The sequence below is a fragment of the Lontra canadensis genome, unplaced genomic scaffold, assembly GCF_010015895.1.
Source record: "Lontra canadensis isolate GAN:19392208 unplaced genomic scaffold, GSC_riverotter_1.0 scaffold101, whole genome shotgun sequence".
Classification (NCBI taxonomy): domain Eukaryota; kingdom Metazoa; phylum Chordata; class Mammalia; order Carnivora; family Mustelidae; genus Lontra; species Lontra canadensis.
In genome coordinates, this window is record NW_022631095.1 from 3259726 (window position 1) to 3279370 (window position 19645).

The 19645-nt window shown below is 42.4% G+C and overlaps 1 protein-coding gene across 2 annotated transcripts in view; it reads left to right on the forward strand.

The window, feature by feature from the left end:
* The window catches only part of IDO2 (indoleamine 2,3-dioxygenase 2), a 52584-nt gene that overhangs the window by 25129 nt on the left and 7810 nt on the right, over positions 1-19645 (forward strand). For both annotated transcript variants that reach the window (XM_032838054.1, XM_032838055.1), the window contains 5 exons: positions 884-1002; positions 3200-3214; positions 4465-4564; positions 5920-6037; positions 19312-19363. In XM_032838054.1, coding sequence (XP_032693945.1) covers positions 884-1002; positions 3200-3214; positions 4465-4564; positions 5920-6037; positions 19312-19363 — 404 coding nt within the window. The remainder of the gene's footprint in view (positions 1-883; positions 1003-3199; positions 3215-4464; positions 4565-5919; positions 6038-19311; positions 19364-19645) is intronic.

The following is a 19645-nucleotide window of genomic DNA, read 5'->3' on the forward strand; positions in this document are numbered from 1 at the left end:
AGGGGGAAATAAAAATGGAAGTGGGAGATAGGGAGCATGAGAATGTTCTTTTGAATCTAAACTAACTTAGACTTGTCTGCAGTTAAAACAAAACCCCACAGGTCCCCCGTAGATTCTGGACTTGTAGGCAGATAAGTCTCCTTGGAGCCGTCCTCAGACAACTTAGGGGTTGAAAGGGAACTGTCCTGAGGTGACTTACTTACTTGAAGTTATTATTGGGTTTGACTTACAAAATGATGGACAGAGTTGACTGCCACACAGGATGAAATGTTCTATCCTCCCCATAACTCTTCCCGATTGACACATAAACACACACACGTGTGTGTGTGTGTTCATACACGCATGTGTATATGTGCTTGAGGTCTTATACACATAAACAGATACATCAATATATTTATGTAGTCATCTGTGTCTATAGATAAGTAGATAGATACAGAGATTTTTGTCCTACTACTTATCAACTCAGTCCCCAGTTCATGTTCAAAACATTTAGTGATACCCTTCTTTGCAGTCAACTTTCAGAGATTATTTTATACTGTAACTGTATGTATGTGCTTCAGCTTTGTAATAGTCATATAAATTTCAGCTTGTACTTATAAACAATAGATCCACTAGAGTAAACAGAAAAAACTATGAGAGCTAACTGTGCATTTACAGATCACTCAGATAATACCAGTTTTATTGCCCAGGTCCTTTCTCTGCCACAGGATTGCTGGAATAGAGGGCAACCATGACTACCTCCTCAGCTGCATTTTTTCCTAGAATATACTAACTGTATATTCTGTCGTATCATATCGTAGTCATATGTATCTGGATTTATCTATCAGTCGTATATTCCGTCTATCATAATGTAATCCTATCTATCTGGATTCGTATCTAAAAGGTTCTGCCAAGAAACCTTGCCCTTCCCCTTGTCGAAGTCTCCAGAAACTTGGGGCTCCCTCCGATCCTGGTCCACTCAGACCTGGTACTGACAAACTGGACCCCTAGGAATCCAGAAAGGTAAGACGGGGAGTGAGTGCTTTGGATGTGAACAGACTGAAACTCAGTAAAGGGCAGGCCTGTGACTTTTACTCTCCCTGATGTAAAGTCCCTGGCTTTTTCAGCCCCTTGCAATTAGAGATGTTCATATTTATTGTCCGCTTTATGGCAGTAAAGAAGGATGAACCTGAACTCAAGTTCAAAAATCACATGTCCCAGCAATTTCACTCTGAATACATTGGTACAGGCTACATTTTTCTTGTTTGCTTCCATATCCAATCTGAATTTCTCAACTTGACCTTCAAGCTCCTGCATAATTAGACTTTGCTCATACTTTCTCACCGAATTATCTCCTGCTTTCTAAGATTCCCTCCAGTCCTGTCAAATTAGGACCAGTGCCTTCAGTAAGTGATCATGATGTAGTTATCACAAATGAATGATTATGGGTGAATTAGGGTGAATTAGGGCTCTAGATAAGCTGAATTGAGAATCTGATGGCTGATGCTACCTCTTCTACCTAGCCGGCATCAGTCCTCTGAAAGTTGGGCTGCGAATGAAGGTAGGCATTAGTCTAAAGAAGAAGTAGCATGGGTTTTTAGCAATCATTAGAGTGGGTGGAAGAGAGAAAGTATTAATTTCCCTTTGAACTTTATTATCACAGCCAAATTTATTTCAGGCTATAGATGCAAGAGATAGTGCTTTGTGACTTAATAAAATAGCTAAAGGGACATTTAGGTCAAATACGGGGAGGTACTTCCTCAGCATAAGGTTTGTGAGTAACCACAGGATTTCAGAGGAGATGATGGGAATCTGTTCTAGAGGATTAAACACTTAACAAACAATGTAACTTTCTAGACTAATCTGTGTCCCCCTTGGAAGAAACGAGGCCATCTCATCTCTCTAAGTAGCTCAGAACCCTGGGAGGGTACATTTTCCATAAGTATTAATAATGATCTTTGACCAATTCTGCTTTCATAATGAAATTGATGACCAATATTCTCATTAAAGCTGCTGAATCTGGCTCAGAGTTTTGACAGGAAAAAAAATAATAAATATATGTGTAGAAATGATTCTGGCCAGGGTGCCTGGGTGGCTTAGTTGGGTAAGTGTCTGCCTTTGGCTCATGTTGTGATCTCAGGGTCTTGGGATCAAGTCCTGCACCAGGCTCCCTGCTCAGTGGGGAGCCTGCTTCTGCCTCTCCCTTCACTTGTGTGCTCTCTTTCTCTCTCTGACAAATAAGTAAACAAAATCTTTAAAATTAAAAAAAAAAAACTCATAAAAAAAAACGCAAGTGAATTACCCCATTAAGAAAAACTAAGTTCAGACTTATAAAAAAAAAAAAATCAGGAAGCACCTTGGTGAGGGGGTGAAATTCATCTAAGGTATGTGCTAAAGGTGAGTAAGAGTAGAAGAGTTATAACAGAAATGTGGGTTTGTGGTAATCACAAACATATAAAAGGAAGGAGATAATTTATGATGCTGGCCACCGGCTAAACATTCTGGGGCTCCTGTAGGAGCTGAGATTTGGCTCCTTCTTTGTCACACAGTGGCTTGCGGGAGAAGAAAACTTCTCCCTTCTTCCCTTCTAGGTTCTTTGGCTGATCTGATCATTAAATTGACATAAGAGAGATTAATAAGAGAAAAATGAACTTAGTTTTGTACATACGGAAGCCTCTAAAAATATGAGACTCAAACAAGTGACCCAAACAAGCAGCTTCTATACCTTTTAGACAAGAAAGCAATACACTTGGGAAGACTTGACAAGATGAAGGGGTTTGGACTTGGGGCAGCAAATTAGTGAAGGAGTAACGAGGTGTATTTCCTCCGGCTTCTCAGCCCTGAATTCCCTACTGCAGGTGATAAGGACACTTTCTATTCTCCTGGTACAGGAAGGTACCTTTCGTGTAGCAGATTTATTTCCTGCTCTCAGGGGAACAAAGGAGGTCAGAGTGTCCTTCTTGGACCAGCCCTTTCTGAAATAATGTTAATTCAAATAAATAATGTGCCCAAGGCAGCGTTTTGGGGTGGCATGTTCTGCTCACAGTGTAGTCACTTCCTGTGACATCCGAAGTGTGCATGGGTGTGTGTGTGTGCTGTAAGTGCATTTGCACACAGACGTGCATGGCTGTGTATAGGTAACTGTAAAAAGGCATATTCAGCTTATAAAATGATTTGTCCTTTTATTTTCTTTTTCTCTTTGTGGTTGCCAATACTGGAGACCCATGGAAATTGGGTAAGTTCTCAGAAGTCCTTCACTCACTTTTGAATCCATACGAACTCATAGCTTATAAATAAACAAAAACGAAAGCATACCAGTTTTTAGGTAGGGTATGTAATCTTAAAATGCCTGAAAAAAAGACTGGGAGGACATGTACCAAAAATTAACAGTCCAAAAGTTAATGGTGGTACCTCAGCTTTCTAAGGATTAGGGGATTAATTTTCTTTGCTATGTTTTCCAATCTGCGTATAATGAAACAAGTAAAGTGCAATGCAAAAAAAGAAAAAAGAAAAAAGAAAAAAAGAAAGAACAACAACAACAAAAAAAACTTTACCAGTTTTCTAATTCCCTGTGATTCTTTGAAGTTAGAGGATCTGAAAAAGATCTCTGGTCTTGCCATAAAGTCTGTGAATGGCCAAATGGCAGGCCGTTCAGAAGAATGCCTTGGAAATGTCTTGTTTTGCATGGACTGGTGCTCGTGGGCCAGACATCCTCAGTCTCCTCTTTACCCAAAGAGCAAAATCAGCCTCTAAATGAGCCAAACCTCAGCCCATGAGGGGGTTCAGTATAAAAGCTGTAGCTCAGAAGAGGGAGGGTGGAAGGGCAAAGATGCCACTTTCCACGCTAGTGACCCTGACGGCACGGTGAAGTTCCTGACTTATTTTTCTTTAGTGTTTGTTTTTCATCTCTTGTCATGCATAAGATGTTAGAGGTAGACGTGATTGATGGATGAAGTTTTCAGTTTTATAGACTGGATCGACCTCTGGGATATTTGAATCTATATGATGACTGCTCATTTAAAATTGATCCCTGTATAATAGTCTTTCTGTCATTTTACTATAATACAGCACTTGCGGTGGGGGCGGGGGGAATCACTGATGAGAAAGAGCTCTAGTCTGAATTAGGAGATCTTCCTGCCCTGGTCCAGTGACTCATCAGCGACATGACTCTGGGGAGACCATCATGCTTCTCTGGGCCTTAGTTTCAGGTCTAAAACAGGCACAGGGAATTAGCTCTGGCCTGTGGTCACTGCAGCTCTGGGACTCTCTGCTTCTGATGGGAATGATGTGACGAGCCCCAGGTTGGCCCGGTTGATATTCAGCAGTTGGAGGTGGATGCTCCTCCCCAGGGCTGTCCTGTGGAGCCCTGAGGATTTCTCTCAGAGTCCATTTGCTCTCACAGTTGTCTGACTCTGAGGTGGCCTGGGGGCTGTGCGCCTCACTGTCTCCAAGCCTCGCTAACCATGTGGTTATTTCCTTCCCAAGGAACTTGGACATCATTGTCTCATTTCCTGGGGGAGAGAGCCTGCGTGGCTTTATACTGGTGACTGTTTTGGTGGAGAAAGCAGCAGTACCTGGGATTAAGGTATTTTCTCCACAGAACTTTTTTTTTTCTTCTAAATGAGAAATTAGTGCGAGCTTTACTTCCTACCAAGTCCCTTTCCCTGAGGTGAACCAATCAATATAGATGAGCACAGACTTTGTCCTAGTTGGTTTATGTCTGAGAAAAGAGGTTTGAGTTCTAGCCCACGTTCATCAACAAAGGTAAAACTTGGAATGACCATTTGTCCATTCAGCAGACAAGCCTAGTTCTAAGCAATGAATGTCTCGCGGAATCAGAGAGACACTGTTCTGGTGCCCACAGAAGCTCACCATCCAGGGGAGGAAGATGGACCGATGCACAGGATAACAAGAAAAAAAAAAAGTCAGTGTTTCACGAAAAGACATCTAAAACCTAACCCAGACTTGCAGGGTCAGGCACAGGGAAACGAGAGCTGGAGTTAAAACTCAAGTGCTGTACAGAATTAAGCAGGGGGTGGGAATAAGGGGTTCCTCCTGGCCCAGATAATGGTTATGCAAAGCCTCAGAGGTCAATGAATCACCACTGAGATTTCCTTGCACCAGGGGGTTGCAAACTTGAACTCCTTCAGGGGTCACGAAGGTATGGAAAGGTAAGGTGTAAAACAAAAGAATGTGAAGTGGGTGGTGACCAGCAGCTGTTTTGTGCCTTACCTAAAGACACTTAAGTGAGATTTGTGTCCTTCTTCTCCCTTGCTTGCTGCCTTCCCTGGTGAACATGCTCTGAGTGCTTACTGTGTCCTCAGCGGAGCGAATAGATTGTGGTACAGTTATTTTGACACCTCTCTTGCCCTCTCAAAAGTGAAACTGTATGGTTACTCTACTTCTCATTCCTGTGTTTTGTTCACTAAAAGACACGGAGAGAAGTATTGGTCTTCCAGATGTAGCTTACATTAGGTGGAGACTGCTGGAGACAAGGAAGGCTTCCTAGTGGAGGGGACTCCGAAGCTGAGGGATCTATAGAGTCTGATTTTATGTACAAAAGAGGTCAAGAGTGAAGGTGCCTCAGTCCAAGATCACAGAAGGAGCACGCAGAAGTAGAAGTGATCATAATGTGAGGTAAATCCAGAAGAAGGAACAAAATTGATGGGGTTATGTCCTTGAGAGTTACAAGAAGTAGCAGCCAATGGGAAAGGTCCAGAAGGATTTAACTAGGGATCTATCTGGGAGGTGCCCAGAAAGATTCTGACTCTCAGGAAGACCTCACAGCACATTTAGTTCAGGAATGGGCCCCAGGGAGCCCTGCCAAAGAGCCCAGCAGTCGGAGGGGTGCCCTTCCTCTGGATTCCCACAAGCTCTGCAGCTCACTCCCCCTCAATGGACTGAATGATAATGAATTAAGAGAATGAATCTCCTCTTCAGGCACTCGTTCAGGGAGTGAATGCCATCTTGCAGCACAGCCAGAACTCCATGCTCCAAGCCCTGCAGCAACTGAGACTCTCCATTCAGGATATCACGAGAACCTTAGGACAAATGCATGGTATGAGGCTCCTGACGAGAGAGGGCTCCACTTGGGTCAAAAGGGCCTGGAGGTTTGGCAACGTCCACAAGACAGTGCTGGTGCATTAGCTTTGTTTTAAGGCAACCAATTGTTCGTGCTCCTGGAAAACAATCTCTGTGGTTTCTTCTTCTAATTGACCACATATTTCTTTGCATGTCAAGGTCTTGTATGAAACTGGGGAGGGAAGGGTGGAGCACACAGCATTGGTTATACACGCCTCTACTCAACAACCTTTGGTTGGTCCGAGGGAGCTGGTGCCTAGTCTCTAAAGCCTCTTTGATTCTTTGTTCTGGTGTGGGATCTGAGATGACCCACCTTGGCTTTGGGCCTTATCTGAGGGCCCTTGCAGTGCTCCTCTTCTGTGGCTAGCTTAGGGATGAGTTATCCTGGGTGTGGCCAGTTAAGTGGTCCACCCTTCCTGTGATTGATTATATCTTATTCTGATGTCCACAGCTCTTCAACTTCCTCTAAAAGAAGAATAGAGAAAATGTAACTAGCGTGTGTTGAGGAAGGTATGGGAGAGGGTTGTGATCTGTTTAACAAGGGGTGAGGACCTAAGTATCAGTTTCCCCAAGTCACGCTTCACTGACAGATGGAGGGAATCCAGGAAAGAAGAGGTTTATGGGAAACAGGACAGGAGGGAGGGAGGGAGGACATAGGGTGGTGCCCAGCTTTATTGCCTTCTATTAAAGGAGTAACTTTATTTGCCATCTCAGGCTCACGGCACAAGTGGAAATTCATCTGAAATCACCACGTGACATATTATGTAAACGATACATTAATTTCAACTTCTTGTTTTATATTTCAGATTCACATTTCCTCCATTTCCCTGAATTTTAATTTCAAAGCCCTCCTGATCACATCAGGAGGTCTCCTGCCAAACAAGCTCTCCACACTGAGTTACGTGGCTTTTAGCCTTGCTAAGGGACCCTGAGTTTATTACTCAGGACACCAAGACCAGGGGAGGCATTTTGCAGGTGCACTCAGATCATATGAATGAGTTAAAGTGAGCAGTGTGGAAGCTCCCGCGAGGCCCTCCACCCCATCACAGTGCCCGCGGTGAGATGGCACAGCCCTGTCCGTCACAGGCTTTCCTGGGGCCCCTTGTCAGAGGCACTTACTTTTCCAGCCCGGCCCAGCCCCACTGCTCTCTTGACTATCGTCTGTAGGAGGTTTGATGGCCCTCAGAGGTACCAGAGCCACTTTCCTTGTTTCCCCGAAAAGGCAACTTTTCCCACACAGACAATTTCTTTTAAAGGTTTTACCTGTGGTCACTGCGGTAAAATAGATGAATGCACGATACTGCATTTTCCAACGCGATTCTGACATGCCTGTTGTCTGTGTCCTCGCATGTGATGTGGGCCAGCTCGGGACATGCCTGTCATCAACAGCGTGCAGCAGAAGTGACCCCATGTGAGCTGAGAACAGGATAGAGGAGGGGCTGTGACTGCCATGTGGTAGCCAACACGCCCAAATGCCACCCACTCTGGGTCCACGGTGCTGTGAATGAGGGTGTCAGAGCACACAGGGAGGCCACATGTAGATAACCCCCTTGGCCCCTGACCCGGGAGCAAGTGAGCCCTTGGCATGATTCTAGGTTCCCACCTTCGGATCATCCTCAGTCTTCAAGTCTTCCCACCCGAGGACCCAAACACCATGAAGCAGAGGAAAGCCATTTCCTGTGTCCTGTCCAAATTTCCAACCCACAGAATCCATGAGCATCATATACTGGCTGTTTAATGCCACTGGCTGCAGAGCGGTTTCTCATGCAGCCATAGTAAACAGAGAAATGAAATTATAAAAATAACAAGTACTAGAAACTGCAGGGTCGACGGAATCACACAGATGTGTTAGTCACTGTGTCTGGTTTATGGTTAATGACTTTCTTCCTGCATGATCAACAGAGCTCAGCTGCCCGTCTTCCCTCTGCTTTCTCCCCACAAATGGAGCTTTCCCAAAAATTCTTTCTTTCTGAGCTCAACTTTGGCAAGAGCGGTGGGCTCTACTCCCTTCCTCTCTACGTACCTCACTGCCAGGCAGGACAGCCTGAAAATACACCCAAAGCAGAGGAGAAGGTACTCTTTAAGACCACAGTTTTCTTTGCTGAGAACCTTTTGTCCAGCCCACACGTGACTTCTACCTCACAGCCTTATGTAATCCTCAGTCTGTTTTCACAGCCTGACTCTTTTTAAGGCAGAAGTCTGTACCGGCACCACACTGATCGCCTGTGCCCACCCCACCGTGTTGTTTGTGCTGCCAGTCGACCCTGGGAGCCTGGGAGATCCAGGCCTAGCACCCCTTTATTTGGTGATTTGCAGAAATCTCAACCGGTCTGAGTGTTGTGCTCTGTTGGAAGGCTAAAATATGTTCAGATTTCCAAGCATCCAGATTACACTGGCGTGTCTTTTGACATGTTTCTCAGTAACTCTTGTTTTTAAGAATTTCCTTCCTTCTTGGAACAGCTGAGGAATAAATTGCGTTCCAAAAAGCCACGGAAATTTTTACCTTGTATTTCCTTCTGCATCAACACAATTTCTAGCCTCCCTGACCGATTGATTGGTAGCTGTTAAGAATTTTTTCTTTAATACTAGAGCAAGGAGTCAAACGTTTCCTCCTACCAGTTTGGTATGTGTTTAAATCCGGTTCCTAAATCAGTGAATTTGTGCAAAATGGTAGTGTCAACTTCAGCGACCGTCCCCACATGATTGGTCCATTTAATTTTGTCTAAGGGCTTTCCCCCCCCCTAATTTGAAAACCAACTTTGTCTAAAACCAATTGGAAACAAAATTCTTGTTTCCGGTTTTATTTTAAATTGAAGCTTAAAAATGGCGTGTAATTAGGACATTAGATTTGTTGAAAGCATTTTTGATATTTGTATAAAACAATATGTGATAAAGCTGCATATCCAGGTGCTCACCAAAGAACTGCATAACAACTAAGTTTTGTTTTGTTTTGTTTGTAATTGATCTGTTTTCATGCATTCATAGTCAGTATGAAAGACTGTCTGGGTGTTGGGGCAGCTCTGTGCTTTGGGTTTCTAATCTGTAATCACTAAATTCAGTATCCTAGATTTATGTTTAGGTCTTAGGACTTTCTTGATGAAAGTTACTCCCCTTCCCTTCGCAACCTACTGGTATTTCTCTTAACTGACTTCTGGAGTCAGAGCTCCTTGTGATGTCTGCAGAAGGTTTTACAGTCAGAACCACGTACTGGTGAGACAAGCCTCTGCTGGCAATAAAAGCTGTCCAGCTTAAGGACAGCTTATTCGAAAAAATTTAAAAAATAAATAAATAAACCAATCGGAAAATAAATAATTAACCCAGAATTCTTCCTCTAGTAAATACCACGGGATAATAAAACCACTTGCATATTTCTAAAGTTGTCTTCTCTCGTGGATTATTTACACATGGTAATCTGGGTATACCCTGGTCACCTGAGCCACCGTATTTTATCTTAAATCCAATTTTAGTATGTCACTGCATCAAATCTAGAAGCATGCCGACACAAAAACAGTTCTCCAAATATAGAAGAGTACCATAAGTCTTCACAGAAGTTACAAGGAAGAATGTACATTGCATGTCACACATCAAAAATATCCAGAAATATACAATGATGATTATTGTTGCATATGGTTAAGATTCACTCAGATTTGCTTATATATTTATAATTTTTTTTTTTTTTGCTCCTCCCTCTGACTCTCTTCTACCTGGCTTGTGCTTGTCTTCTCTCTCTCAAATAAATAAATGAAATCTTTAAAAAAAAACAACAACAACAGCTTTACACTCCATCACACACATTTCTTTTGCCACTAGGATTTCCTCTAGTGAGGGCCTGCTGCTGGCAAACTCTCTCTTCTATCAGTTGCCGGATTCACTCCCATTCCTGAAGAGTATTTTTGTTAGCAGCTGTATTCTTTCAGATGTTGAGTAGATCACTATAATTTTGGTTTCCATGGTCACTATTGAGAAGTTAGATGTCAGTCTGTTACTTGTTTTGGGCAACCTATCTTTGCCCCCACTGCTTGTGAGTTTCTCTTTATGGGTCTGTTTTTCCCATTGTTCCATTTACTATGCATGGGCTTCACTGTGCTTCTTTAACTGATAGGACTTGTCATTCTGGAAAGTCCTCTTCGGGGCTCCTGGGTAGCTCAGTGGGTTAAGCCTCTGCCTCTGGGTCAGGTCATGATCTCAGGGTCCTGGGATCCAGCCCTGCATTGGGCTCTCTGTTCAGCAGGGAGCCTGCTTCCTCCCCTCTGCTCTGCCTGCCTCTCTGCCTACTTGTGATCTCTCTCTCTCTCTCTCTCTCTCAAATAAATAAATAAATAAAAATTTAAAAAATAAAATAAAATAAAACCTGGAAAGTCCTCTTCAACTAGCTCCTTGTGGTTGTGCCTTGCTGTCCTCTGTCTTCCTACCGCAGCTGTGACTCAGGAGGTTGGATCCCGCTCCGCCGTCCTCCATCCCTTAAAGCCTTGCTGTTTTGTCCCATCTCTTCATTTCTCTATGCTGCATTCTGGATTAATTCTTCTGATCTAATTAATTCTCAGCTGCTTCCAACTTCAACTGTATCTTCAACCTGCTGCTGAATACACACATCCAATAGGTTATTGTCTCAGTTCCCAAAGTTGTATTTTATTATTTTCTAACCCATTCTTATTTTACAGTGTTCTGTTCTTTGTAGACATTTTCAAGCTTATTTTGGTTTTCTTCAGCATACTATGTATGTGTGGCTGTTTTAGATTTATATGTGATGATTCTAATATTGGAAACTTGATTCTTGTTTCTTCCTTGTTATTTCTTCTTTCCTACTGGTTCTCGTGTTTTCTTATGTCTGTGCTTGCTTTTTTGGCTTTGCTTCTCCCCGCCCTGCTCTCCCAAGTATTGCTCATTGTCCTGGAAACCTTGTTTGTAGGCAGTCTTCGGGAACTGCGGTAAAGAAATCCAGTTCTTCCTGGTTCTTGGGGACATTAACATTCTGGACTATCTTGAATCAAGTTCAGCAAGCGAGGGCCCAAGTACCAAATCAGGCAATTAAATTTAGGCTGAAAATATGAAAAAAAAAAAAAGTCACAGCTTTGCAGGGACAAGTTTTGTTTGTTTGTTTGTTGTCTTCCTGTTTTGCTCAATGCCGAGGTAGCTCTGATTTTATCTCCTAGGGCAGACAGTGGTAGGGTGGGAGTTCTCACACACACAGATGTTGAGATATAGGCAGTTGGGACCCCAAGATTAATATGAACAGGGTATCCTGTAAAATGTCTCACCATGGCTGGGACCAGGGTCCTACTTATGGCACGTACCGTTCGAAGCCACCAAAACCAAGCCCCGGTGTACCTGGATTGGCAAATGCCTTCAGGGAAAAGTGGTTTTGCCACTCTAGTTTCCTGCATCCCTTTCTGGGGGTTCCCACTTTCCCTTAATTTTTTGCTTGTTTGTTCCTTGCTATTTCTTCAGTTCCTTGATGCCTTTAAGATGTTTGCATCTCTTATCCCTCTTTTTGGATTGTTTTTAGTTGAAGGAGCAGTCTGAGTGACATAGCACTCCATTACCCCAAATGGAAGTCTTTCTGGAGAATCGTTTGCATTCCTTCCTTTCTGTTTCCATCATTTGCTTTGGACCTGGGTCTCCTCACCACTTGCCAGGACTCTGCAGCGACCTTCCACAACTCTTCTCTCATCTGCCCTTTTCCTAGTTTAATTCATTCTCTACACACAAGCCGGAAATGCAGGTTCCGCCACTCTGACTGCTAAAATTCTTCAGTTTCTCTCCTGGAACGATGCAGGAAGGTAGCCTCCAGCCATATGTGGCTACTGAACATTTGAAATGTGACCAGTGTGACTGGGGAACTGAATTTTAATTGTATTTTATTTATTTTAAACAATTGAAGTTGACATTTAAAAACGGAATCAACGTAAAATAGTTTTTTGTTAAACACAGCTTTATTACTGAATGGTCATATTTCACTTAATTGTTGAAAATTAAGCATCCAAGCTGAAATGTAGTATAAGTTTAAAATATTTTTTTAAAGATTTTATTAATTTAACTATTTGAGAGAAAGACCGAGTAAGGAGGGGAGCAAAGGGAGATGGGACAAGCAGACTCTGCACTGAGCAGGGAGCCTGAGATCATGACCTAAGGTGAAATCAAGAGTCGTTGGCTTACATGTGGGGTCCAGCCACTCCATGTATAAAACAAATTTTAAGTCTGTAAGCATATACAGAAATTTTTAAAAACTTATTACAAAAAACACATTAATAATTTTTATATTATCTTTTGAAATTAAAATATTTGGGGTATTGTGGGTTAACTAAAATATAGTATTGGTATTAACTTTGCCAACTTTTTTTAACTTTTGAAATGTGAATACTAGAAAATTTTAAATCACATATGCCTGTCACATTACATTCCTATTGCCAGCACTACTTTATCCATTATTGTAAGAATAAGACCAAAATCCTTAATCCATTCTGCATGATTCAGAATGATCTGACCCCAGAATATTTTAATTTCAATTTATCTTTATTTGACACCACGTTTCCTTTCACTTGTTCTGACACTAGCTTTTAGTTCCTGAAAAGTACTTTTTTTTTTTTTTAAGATTTTATTTATTTATTTCACAGAGAGAGGCACAGTGAGAGAGGGAACACAAACAGGGAGAATAGGAGAGGGAAAGCTGGCTTCCCTACAAGCAGAGAGTCCAATGCGGGGCTTGATTCCACAACACTGGGATCATGACCTGAGCCGAAGGCAGATGCTTAACGAATGAGCCACCCAGGCACCTCTTGAAAAGCACTTTTCTCAAGAGCATGTTATGAAGACACATGGACGAGTTGGGTCTTTCCACAGCGTCAGCTTTATCTAGTCCTAAAGCAAAGTTAATCAGTTGTAAATCAAGTTCAGGATTCCAAACTCGGTGACAATTCACCAAGTGATTAAACCTGGCTTCTTACTCAGCACCCGGGGAAGGAGAGAAGACAAGTCACACAACGAACAAGATTACAGAAGGGTGCAGGCAGTGAAGGTACCAAACACGAAGTCAGTCTGTGGGCATGTGGTTGAGATAAAGCCTCCGTCTCCTCCGGGTCCGCACTCTGCATTTAACTGCTCCTCAGGTTCCAGCAGTATTCGCAGGAACAGGGTATCTCCAGGAGATAGGGATCTTGGTTCTGTTCCAAGATCACTGAGATCAATGGGCCAGAGCCTTCGGGGGCAGTTACCTTCTTAAGTGGTCGGACAGAATGGGGTCACATTTGAGGAGTTGAAGGTTTGCGGTGAAATTCCTTACCTTTTGAAAGGGATTTAATCAGTTTGGGGTCTCTGCAGACCTCCTCTGGTTCTTGCTGATCAGTTCTGGGGATCAGCTGACGCGGGTGCCCGCGCTATCTCCTAGCTGCAGTACCTGAACGGCTCCTGTCATTACTTGACACAGGCCCCTGCTTGACGCGGGAGACTCCATTTTGCTCTCTACAACTTTCTTCAACTTCAAGGCTAGTTTACACAGTATTCCTTCTGCTACGTACATTCTTTCCTATTTGCCCTCTGCCTGGTTCACTGCTGCTCCCATAAACATCAGGGTTAAGCCCTGGAGTCATCCAGGCATATGTAGCCGCTTACCCTCTGCCAACAATGCTACCAAGTCTGGGCAAAGGGGAATGGGCTAGAGCAGTCACAGCCACAGAAGAGATGAACCACAGACTTCAAGGAAAAGGACGAAGGACTGGCAGAGTGTAGGTATGATCAGAGACAGAAAGCGGCATCCAGGAAGTAAATATGATTTCAAAACTGTTAAAAAAAAAATCACAATGCCTCTGGCAGACTTGTCACTTGGAAGATTGAATCAAGTTCTGCTTGATGGGTTGGTTGGTTTTCAAAGTAACTAGGGACACAGAGGAAGGATGATGAACTTGCTTTGAGATAGGTCATGCTTAAGGTGATGACAAGACACCCAGCAGAAATATGCAGCTTTGACAGTTGGAATTACATGAAAAACTTACAGTTTGGTAGTCGTGAGCATCAGATGTATGGTTCTGTTAATGCATCTAAAATGCTTTATCGTAGGGGGCAGAGTACCTGCTGTGTTACTTCCCTGAGTGGAACCAGATGAATGTTACTAAAGTAACGTAAGAACACTAGTAATTCCATGTCTGTGGTTTTCCAGCACTGATCCAAAGCAAAGGTTTTCTAGCTTTGCTTTGTGTAAAGACTACTTCTTAGTATAAAATCTAAATTTCTACCCCTGAAAACTTTAACAGCAAGTCTCCTTAGGTTTTCCAAACGAATCAAAAATAATGCTTATGACACAAAATTAATATTGGTGTAAATGAATCAAAAGCAGACATTATATTTCTCTAGAGATTCAGTTGGATTTAAAAGAGAAGGATGCTTGACCCACAGGTTTTGTGTTTGGCTGAACACAACCAAGGAAACACTGGAAGATGCCTGGCCAGGCACTAAATGGACCTGCAATTGGCCATCTGGGCAGAAGGTGTAGTCCTTGGTCCCTTTTTCCCACTTTACTGGCAAGCCACGCGGAAGGAAGAGGAGGAGGTGTAACTCAGGTGTGTTCTTAGATCCTCTGTGACACTGACTTTTAGGAACCATCCTTCTTAGCACACATTAGATCCAGAAGCCAAAGTGCTTACGTGGTTCTCTTACCTTACATGTTAATGAAGCAGGAAGTTTTCTACTTGGTATTTTCTGAACAGTGTTCAGAGTCTGTCACCAAAATATATTTCCTAGTTGTCTGTTCTTTTTTGTGATTTTTATCTCTCTGTTGAAGTTCTCATTTTGTTCATGTGCGGTTCTCTTGATTTCATTGAATTGCCTGTGTTTTCTCTTTTTAAAAATTAAATTCAGTTAATTAACATAAAGTATTATTGGTTTCTGAGGTACAGGTCTGTGTTATGTAATACCCAGTACTCATTACAACACAGACCCTGCCCAAAGTCCATCACCCAGTTACCCCATCCTTCCATCCCCCTCCCCTCTAGCAACCCTCAGTTTTCTTATAGTTCACCTAGCTTCCTTAAAACCGATACTTTGAATTAATTTTATCAGGCAAATCACAGGTCTGCCTTTCTTTTGGGTCAGTTGCTGTAAAGTTATTTTGTTCCTTTGGTGGTATCATGTTTCCTTGCTTTTTCTTTTTTTTAATGTTCCACGAAGCTCTGCATTGCTTCAAGAAATATTTTAAGCATTTACCTCCTCCAGGATTTACCCACTGGTTTCAGGAGAGAAACACCTTCCATCAGCCCTGGTAGGGATTCCAAGGCTTTCTCAGACCGTCTATGACGATCCCGCTCCATTCTTCTTGCTCCCTCTGGTGGCAAAATTTTTAACTGTGTGTGCCTTTTGATCCTGCAAAGACCGGCTGGGTGCAGACTGCCTTCCATTTGCCTTCCCAAGGGCAGTGTCCAAGGCAAAAGTTTGTGTGCTTTCTCCCAGTCCACAGAATCAGCCAGCTTGCTACAGGAGCTCGCGAATCTCAGCAAAGGCTCACTCTTTCTGCCTTCGGGAGAGCACACAAGGAGCTGGCCACAGGCTGGGTGAGACCCCGGAGCACTAAGGGTGTTGGGGTGATCTGCCCGGGAAGCTTTCGTAGCATCTCATGGGGGCGTTTCTGAATGGAACCTGTGAGGTGACCAGTATGATCTGCGTCCCTTTAATGCCCCCAGAGCCCTGTGTGGCATTCTCCTAGCCCCTCGCCACTCCGTCTCCCCATCGGCGCAGCACGCCTCGTGTTTTGGATGCGGTGAGAAGGACGTGGGTCTGCTTGCCAGGATTCCACGCAGCTGGGGTACCCGGGCACTCACTCACAGGCTCCCACTTTCCCTCGCGGGAAGAATCACAGCCCTGGAAGGTGTCTGTTAGCACCGAGCCGTGCTGCCTTGTGGACACGGTGATGTGATCCAAGTGCAGTGATCTTACCCTCCTCACGACGGCCAGCTCCGGGTCGTTCTGCTCAGGGGTGTGCTGGACGGTGTGCATGACTTCCCGGACTGTCACAAAGCCTCTCTGGTCGACGCGTGATTGTCTGAACAGTGTTCTTTGTGGGCAGACAGTGGAAACTCCTACTCTGCCATGATGATGACGTCAGCCCAGCAGTCTCTGATTTAACGCGCGTGCGTGCGTGCGTGCGCGTGCTGGTGGGTCCCACCACTCAAGTAAGTCTCTCTTTTGTGAATGCGTGTTTCCTTAGGTTTTTAACGGCCTTTTATCTTTGATCCCTTTGTAAGTTTTTTTTTTTGTACATCCTGGTGGTCTGCTCTTAATGAGTTCTATGTGTTGCAGATATTGCGGTTTGTCTCATGACTTTTGAAAACAGAACTTTCTAATTTAAATACAGTCAAGGTATCTGTCGTTTCTTTTGCAGAAGTCTGTCTTTTAGAAGGTCTTGCCTAAGATATTGTTTCATGATCGTAGATCATAAGTATATTTTCCTGCATTTTCCAACTGTTGTCTTTCACATTTTGTCCTTAATTCATGTAATTATTATCTTTATGTAACATGACATAGAAATAAATTCAATTTCCTTTTTTTTTTAATCCCTAATCTGCAATATTGGCACTGTCTTATCAGATTTTCTGAAATGACTGGCTCTGTTTCCAGGTTTCCTTTTTTTTTTTTTTTTTCATTGTCTGTCTTTCCCAGCAGGAATATCATTTGTTTTAAGAACTATAGCTTCATAGCATTTCTCATTTTCATCTTGCCCTTCTTTTCCAGAGGTAACTGTGCTATTTTTGACCCTTTGCCTTTCATGTAAAATGTCAGAATCAGCTTTTCAAATTGATTGGGAAAAAAAATCTGTTAAAAATTTTGCTCACATTGCATTAAATCCATATATTAATTTGGAGAAAAATGACATGATTCTGATACTATGTCCAGTCTTTCTGTCTTACGATCAAGAAAGAGGAGAATCAGAGAATAGCACAGAAACACCAACTAGGGTTGTTGGACAAGCCACTCCAAATCTTGCCTTCATATTGTTGGCTACTGGCTAAAATTTATCCAGATAGAGAACCCTTCTTTAGATATATTTCTTCTCCTTGATATTGATACTGAGTTTTCTTCTCTATTAACATAGATTTCTTCTTTAATTTCTTGAATTTTCTTTAAATTTCATTCAAAATTAGAGACTTAGATATCTTCCAGTTTTTTTTTCTTAAAATTACCTTATATTTTTGTGTCTAGTGAATATGGTGTCTTTTTTTTAAAGATTTTATTTATTTATTCAACAGAGAGAGAGGGAGCACAAGTAGGCAGAGAGGCAGGCAGACAGAGAGTGGGATACAGGTCCCACCTGCGCAGAGAGCCCGATGTGGGACTCCATCTCAGGACCCTGAGATCATGACCTGGGCCAAAGGCAGAGGCTTAACCCACTGAGCCACCCAGATGCCCCGAATATGGTGTCTTTTGACTTAAATAACTCCTAACTATTTGTTGCTGGTTTATAAAATGAAATTGATATTTGACTATTAACTTTGAACCTAATACCTTGATAAACACTCTTATTAATTCTAATAATTATTTGCAGATTACTTGGGTTTACAATGTTAAAATGATATTATTTGAGAATCGTGTTTTGTTCCTTCATTTATAATACTTATAACTTTTATTTCTTTAAATATTTTTTTTCATACTCTTCTGGCTAGGATTCCTAACACTGTGTTGAATGGAAGTGATGATACTTGTTTTGTTCCACATTTTAAAACACTTATTTTTAATCTTTCAGTATCAAGTACAAAATGTACAATAGGCTGTGGATTTCTTTTTTCAGTTCAATAATGTTCCCCCTATTCTTAACTGGCTAATTTTTGTTTGTTATAATCATAAATGGGTTTTTTCTATCTATTGACAATTTTTTACATTAAAATAATTTTATATCTATTGACTAATCATTTTACTTTTATGACTATAATGGTCATTGTTGGTGGTCATTGTTGCTTCAGCAAAAATTTGTATGTAATAGTTAGCATTTTTGTGGGAACAGAGCACCAGATGGGGAAGACATAGAAACAGGGCCCACATAAAAGTCCAGCACATGGGACATTGTCACAGAAGAGCAGAGAGATTGTGATGTCACTCAGAAGCACCAGGAAATGCTGAGGCTTAAGGAAGATATAAGTGACCTCAGCCTATGGGGTTTCAGAGAATATAGAGATGGAGGAACAGAGAGTAGGTATGATGGTAGAAAAGGGAATTGATGGTATAGAGACGACATTATTTGGGTCTCAAAAAAAAAAGAGATTTTTTTGGGGTGTTTTGTTTTGTTTGTTTACAATTTTATTTATTTATTTGACAGAGCAAGATAGAACAAGCAGGGGTAACGGCAGAGGGAGAAGCAGACTCCCCGCTGAGCAGGGAGCCCGAAGTTGGGCTTGATCCCAGGACCCTGGGATAATGACCTGAGGCAAAGGCAGCCGCTTGAGCCACCCAGGCACCCCTGTTTTGTTTTTTTTTTGGTTTTGTTTTGTTTTGTTTTTCTTTTTTTTCCCTCAAAGAGAAATGAGGGAACATAGGAATCCAGGTGAGAGAAACATGCCGGGTCACTAAGGGGCCCTACTATGCAGAGAAGAAGGAACAGTCTTCAAAAGTTAATGAAAAGAAATGTGGTACAAATGCGAGAACATGTTGATTTAAACCCAAGTTAGTAAACTAGTGGAATCAGTTAACTCCACGCACTGGCTTAGAGGCAAACTAGCTGCACAGACCAAGGAATGCAGCTCTAGGAACCTATACCGGACCTGGGGTAGCATGACCCCCAGCATGACACTCTCCCCTCTGTCCTTGGTCACCTGCCTGTGCAGAACTTTGCTTGAGCACCGATGACTTTAGTTTTCCTCTATTGTGAAAGCCTTGGGAGAGATGATTCTTTTTTTCTGCTTTTCTTCTTTCTACTTCCTACGTTCTCTCAAATATCATGTCTGTTTCAAAATATTAATTTTTTAAAGATGGCCTTGACCTCTCCTTTTGTTGTTATGAAGTTCAGAAAAGGGAAGTGCCACAAATAGAAAGGGGCAGCATTTGGAACAGTTTAAAGTTAAAAGTTAAAAACATTTAAAAGTTAAAAGTTCTGAAAGTGCCAGGGAGGGGCCACAGAAGAGAACATTCCATCCCCCTCCTGCTGCTGTCTTCCTTCCAGGTTTCCATGAAGATCAGATAGAGAGGGCGACCCCAGGAGAGCAGCAGGACCCAGGCACATGTAACCAATTGCTTTTTTTGCCTGTAGTAAAGTTCACATTTTGATTGCTTCTCCAGATTATGTTGATCCAGACATATTTTATGCAGTCATCCGGATCTTTCTCTCTGGGTAAGTACAGTTCAACTGTTTTCCTGCACGAGTCCTCTGTAACATATTCCAAATTTATGAGAGGAGACAGAAGCTTCCTAGAGCAAGAAACACACCAAGAAACCCTTGCTGGCAAAGTGATCATTTGGATCCACTCTTAGGTGAAAGAGGTATAGATGGGTACCATCTACATGACAAATGACACTGGAGTTGAACATTTAAGATTAGGATAGTTTTCCTTAGGCCACCATGTTAGATTCATTTGTATTCACTTAGAATCCCATCTCAATGGCAGAAAAAAAA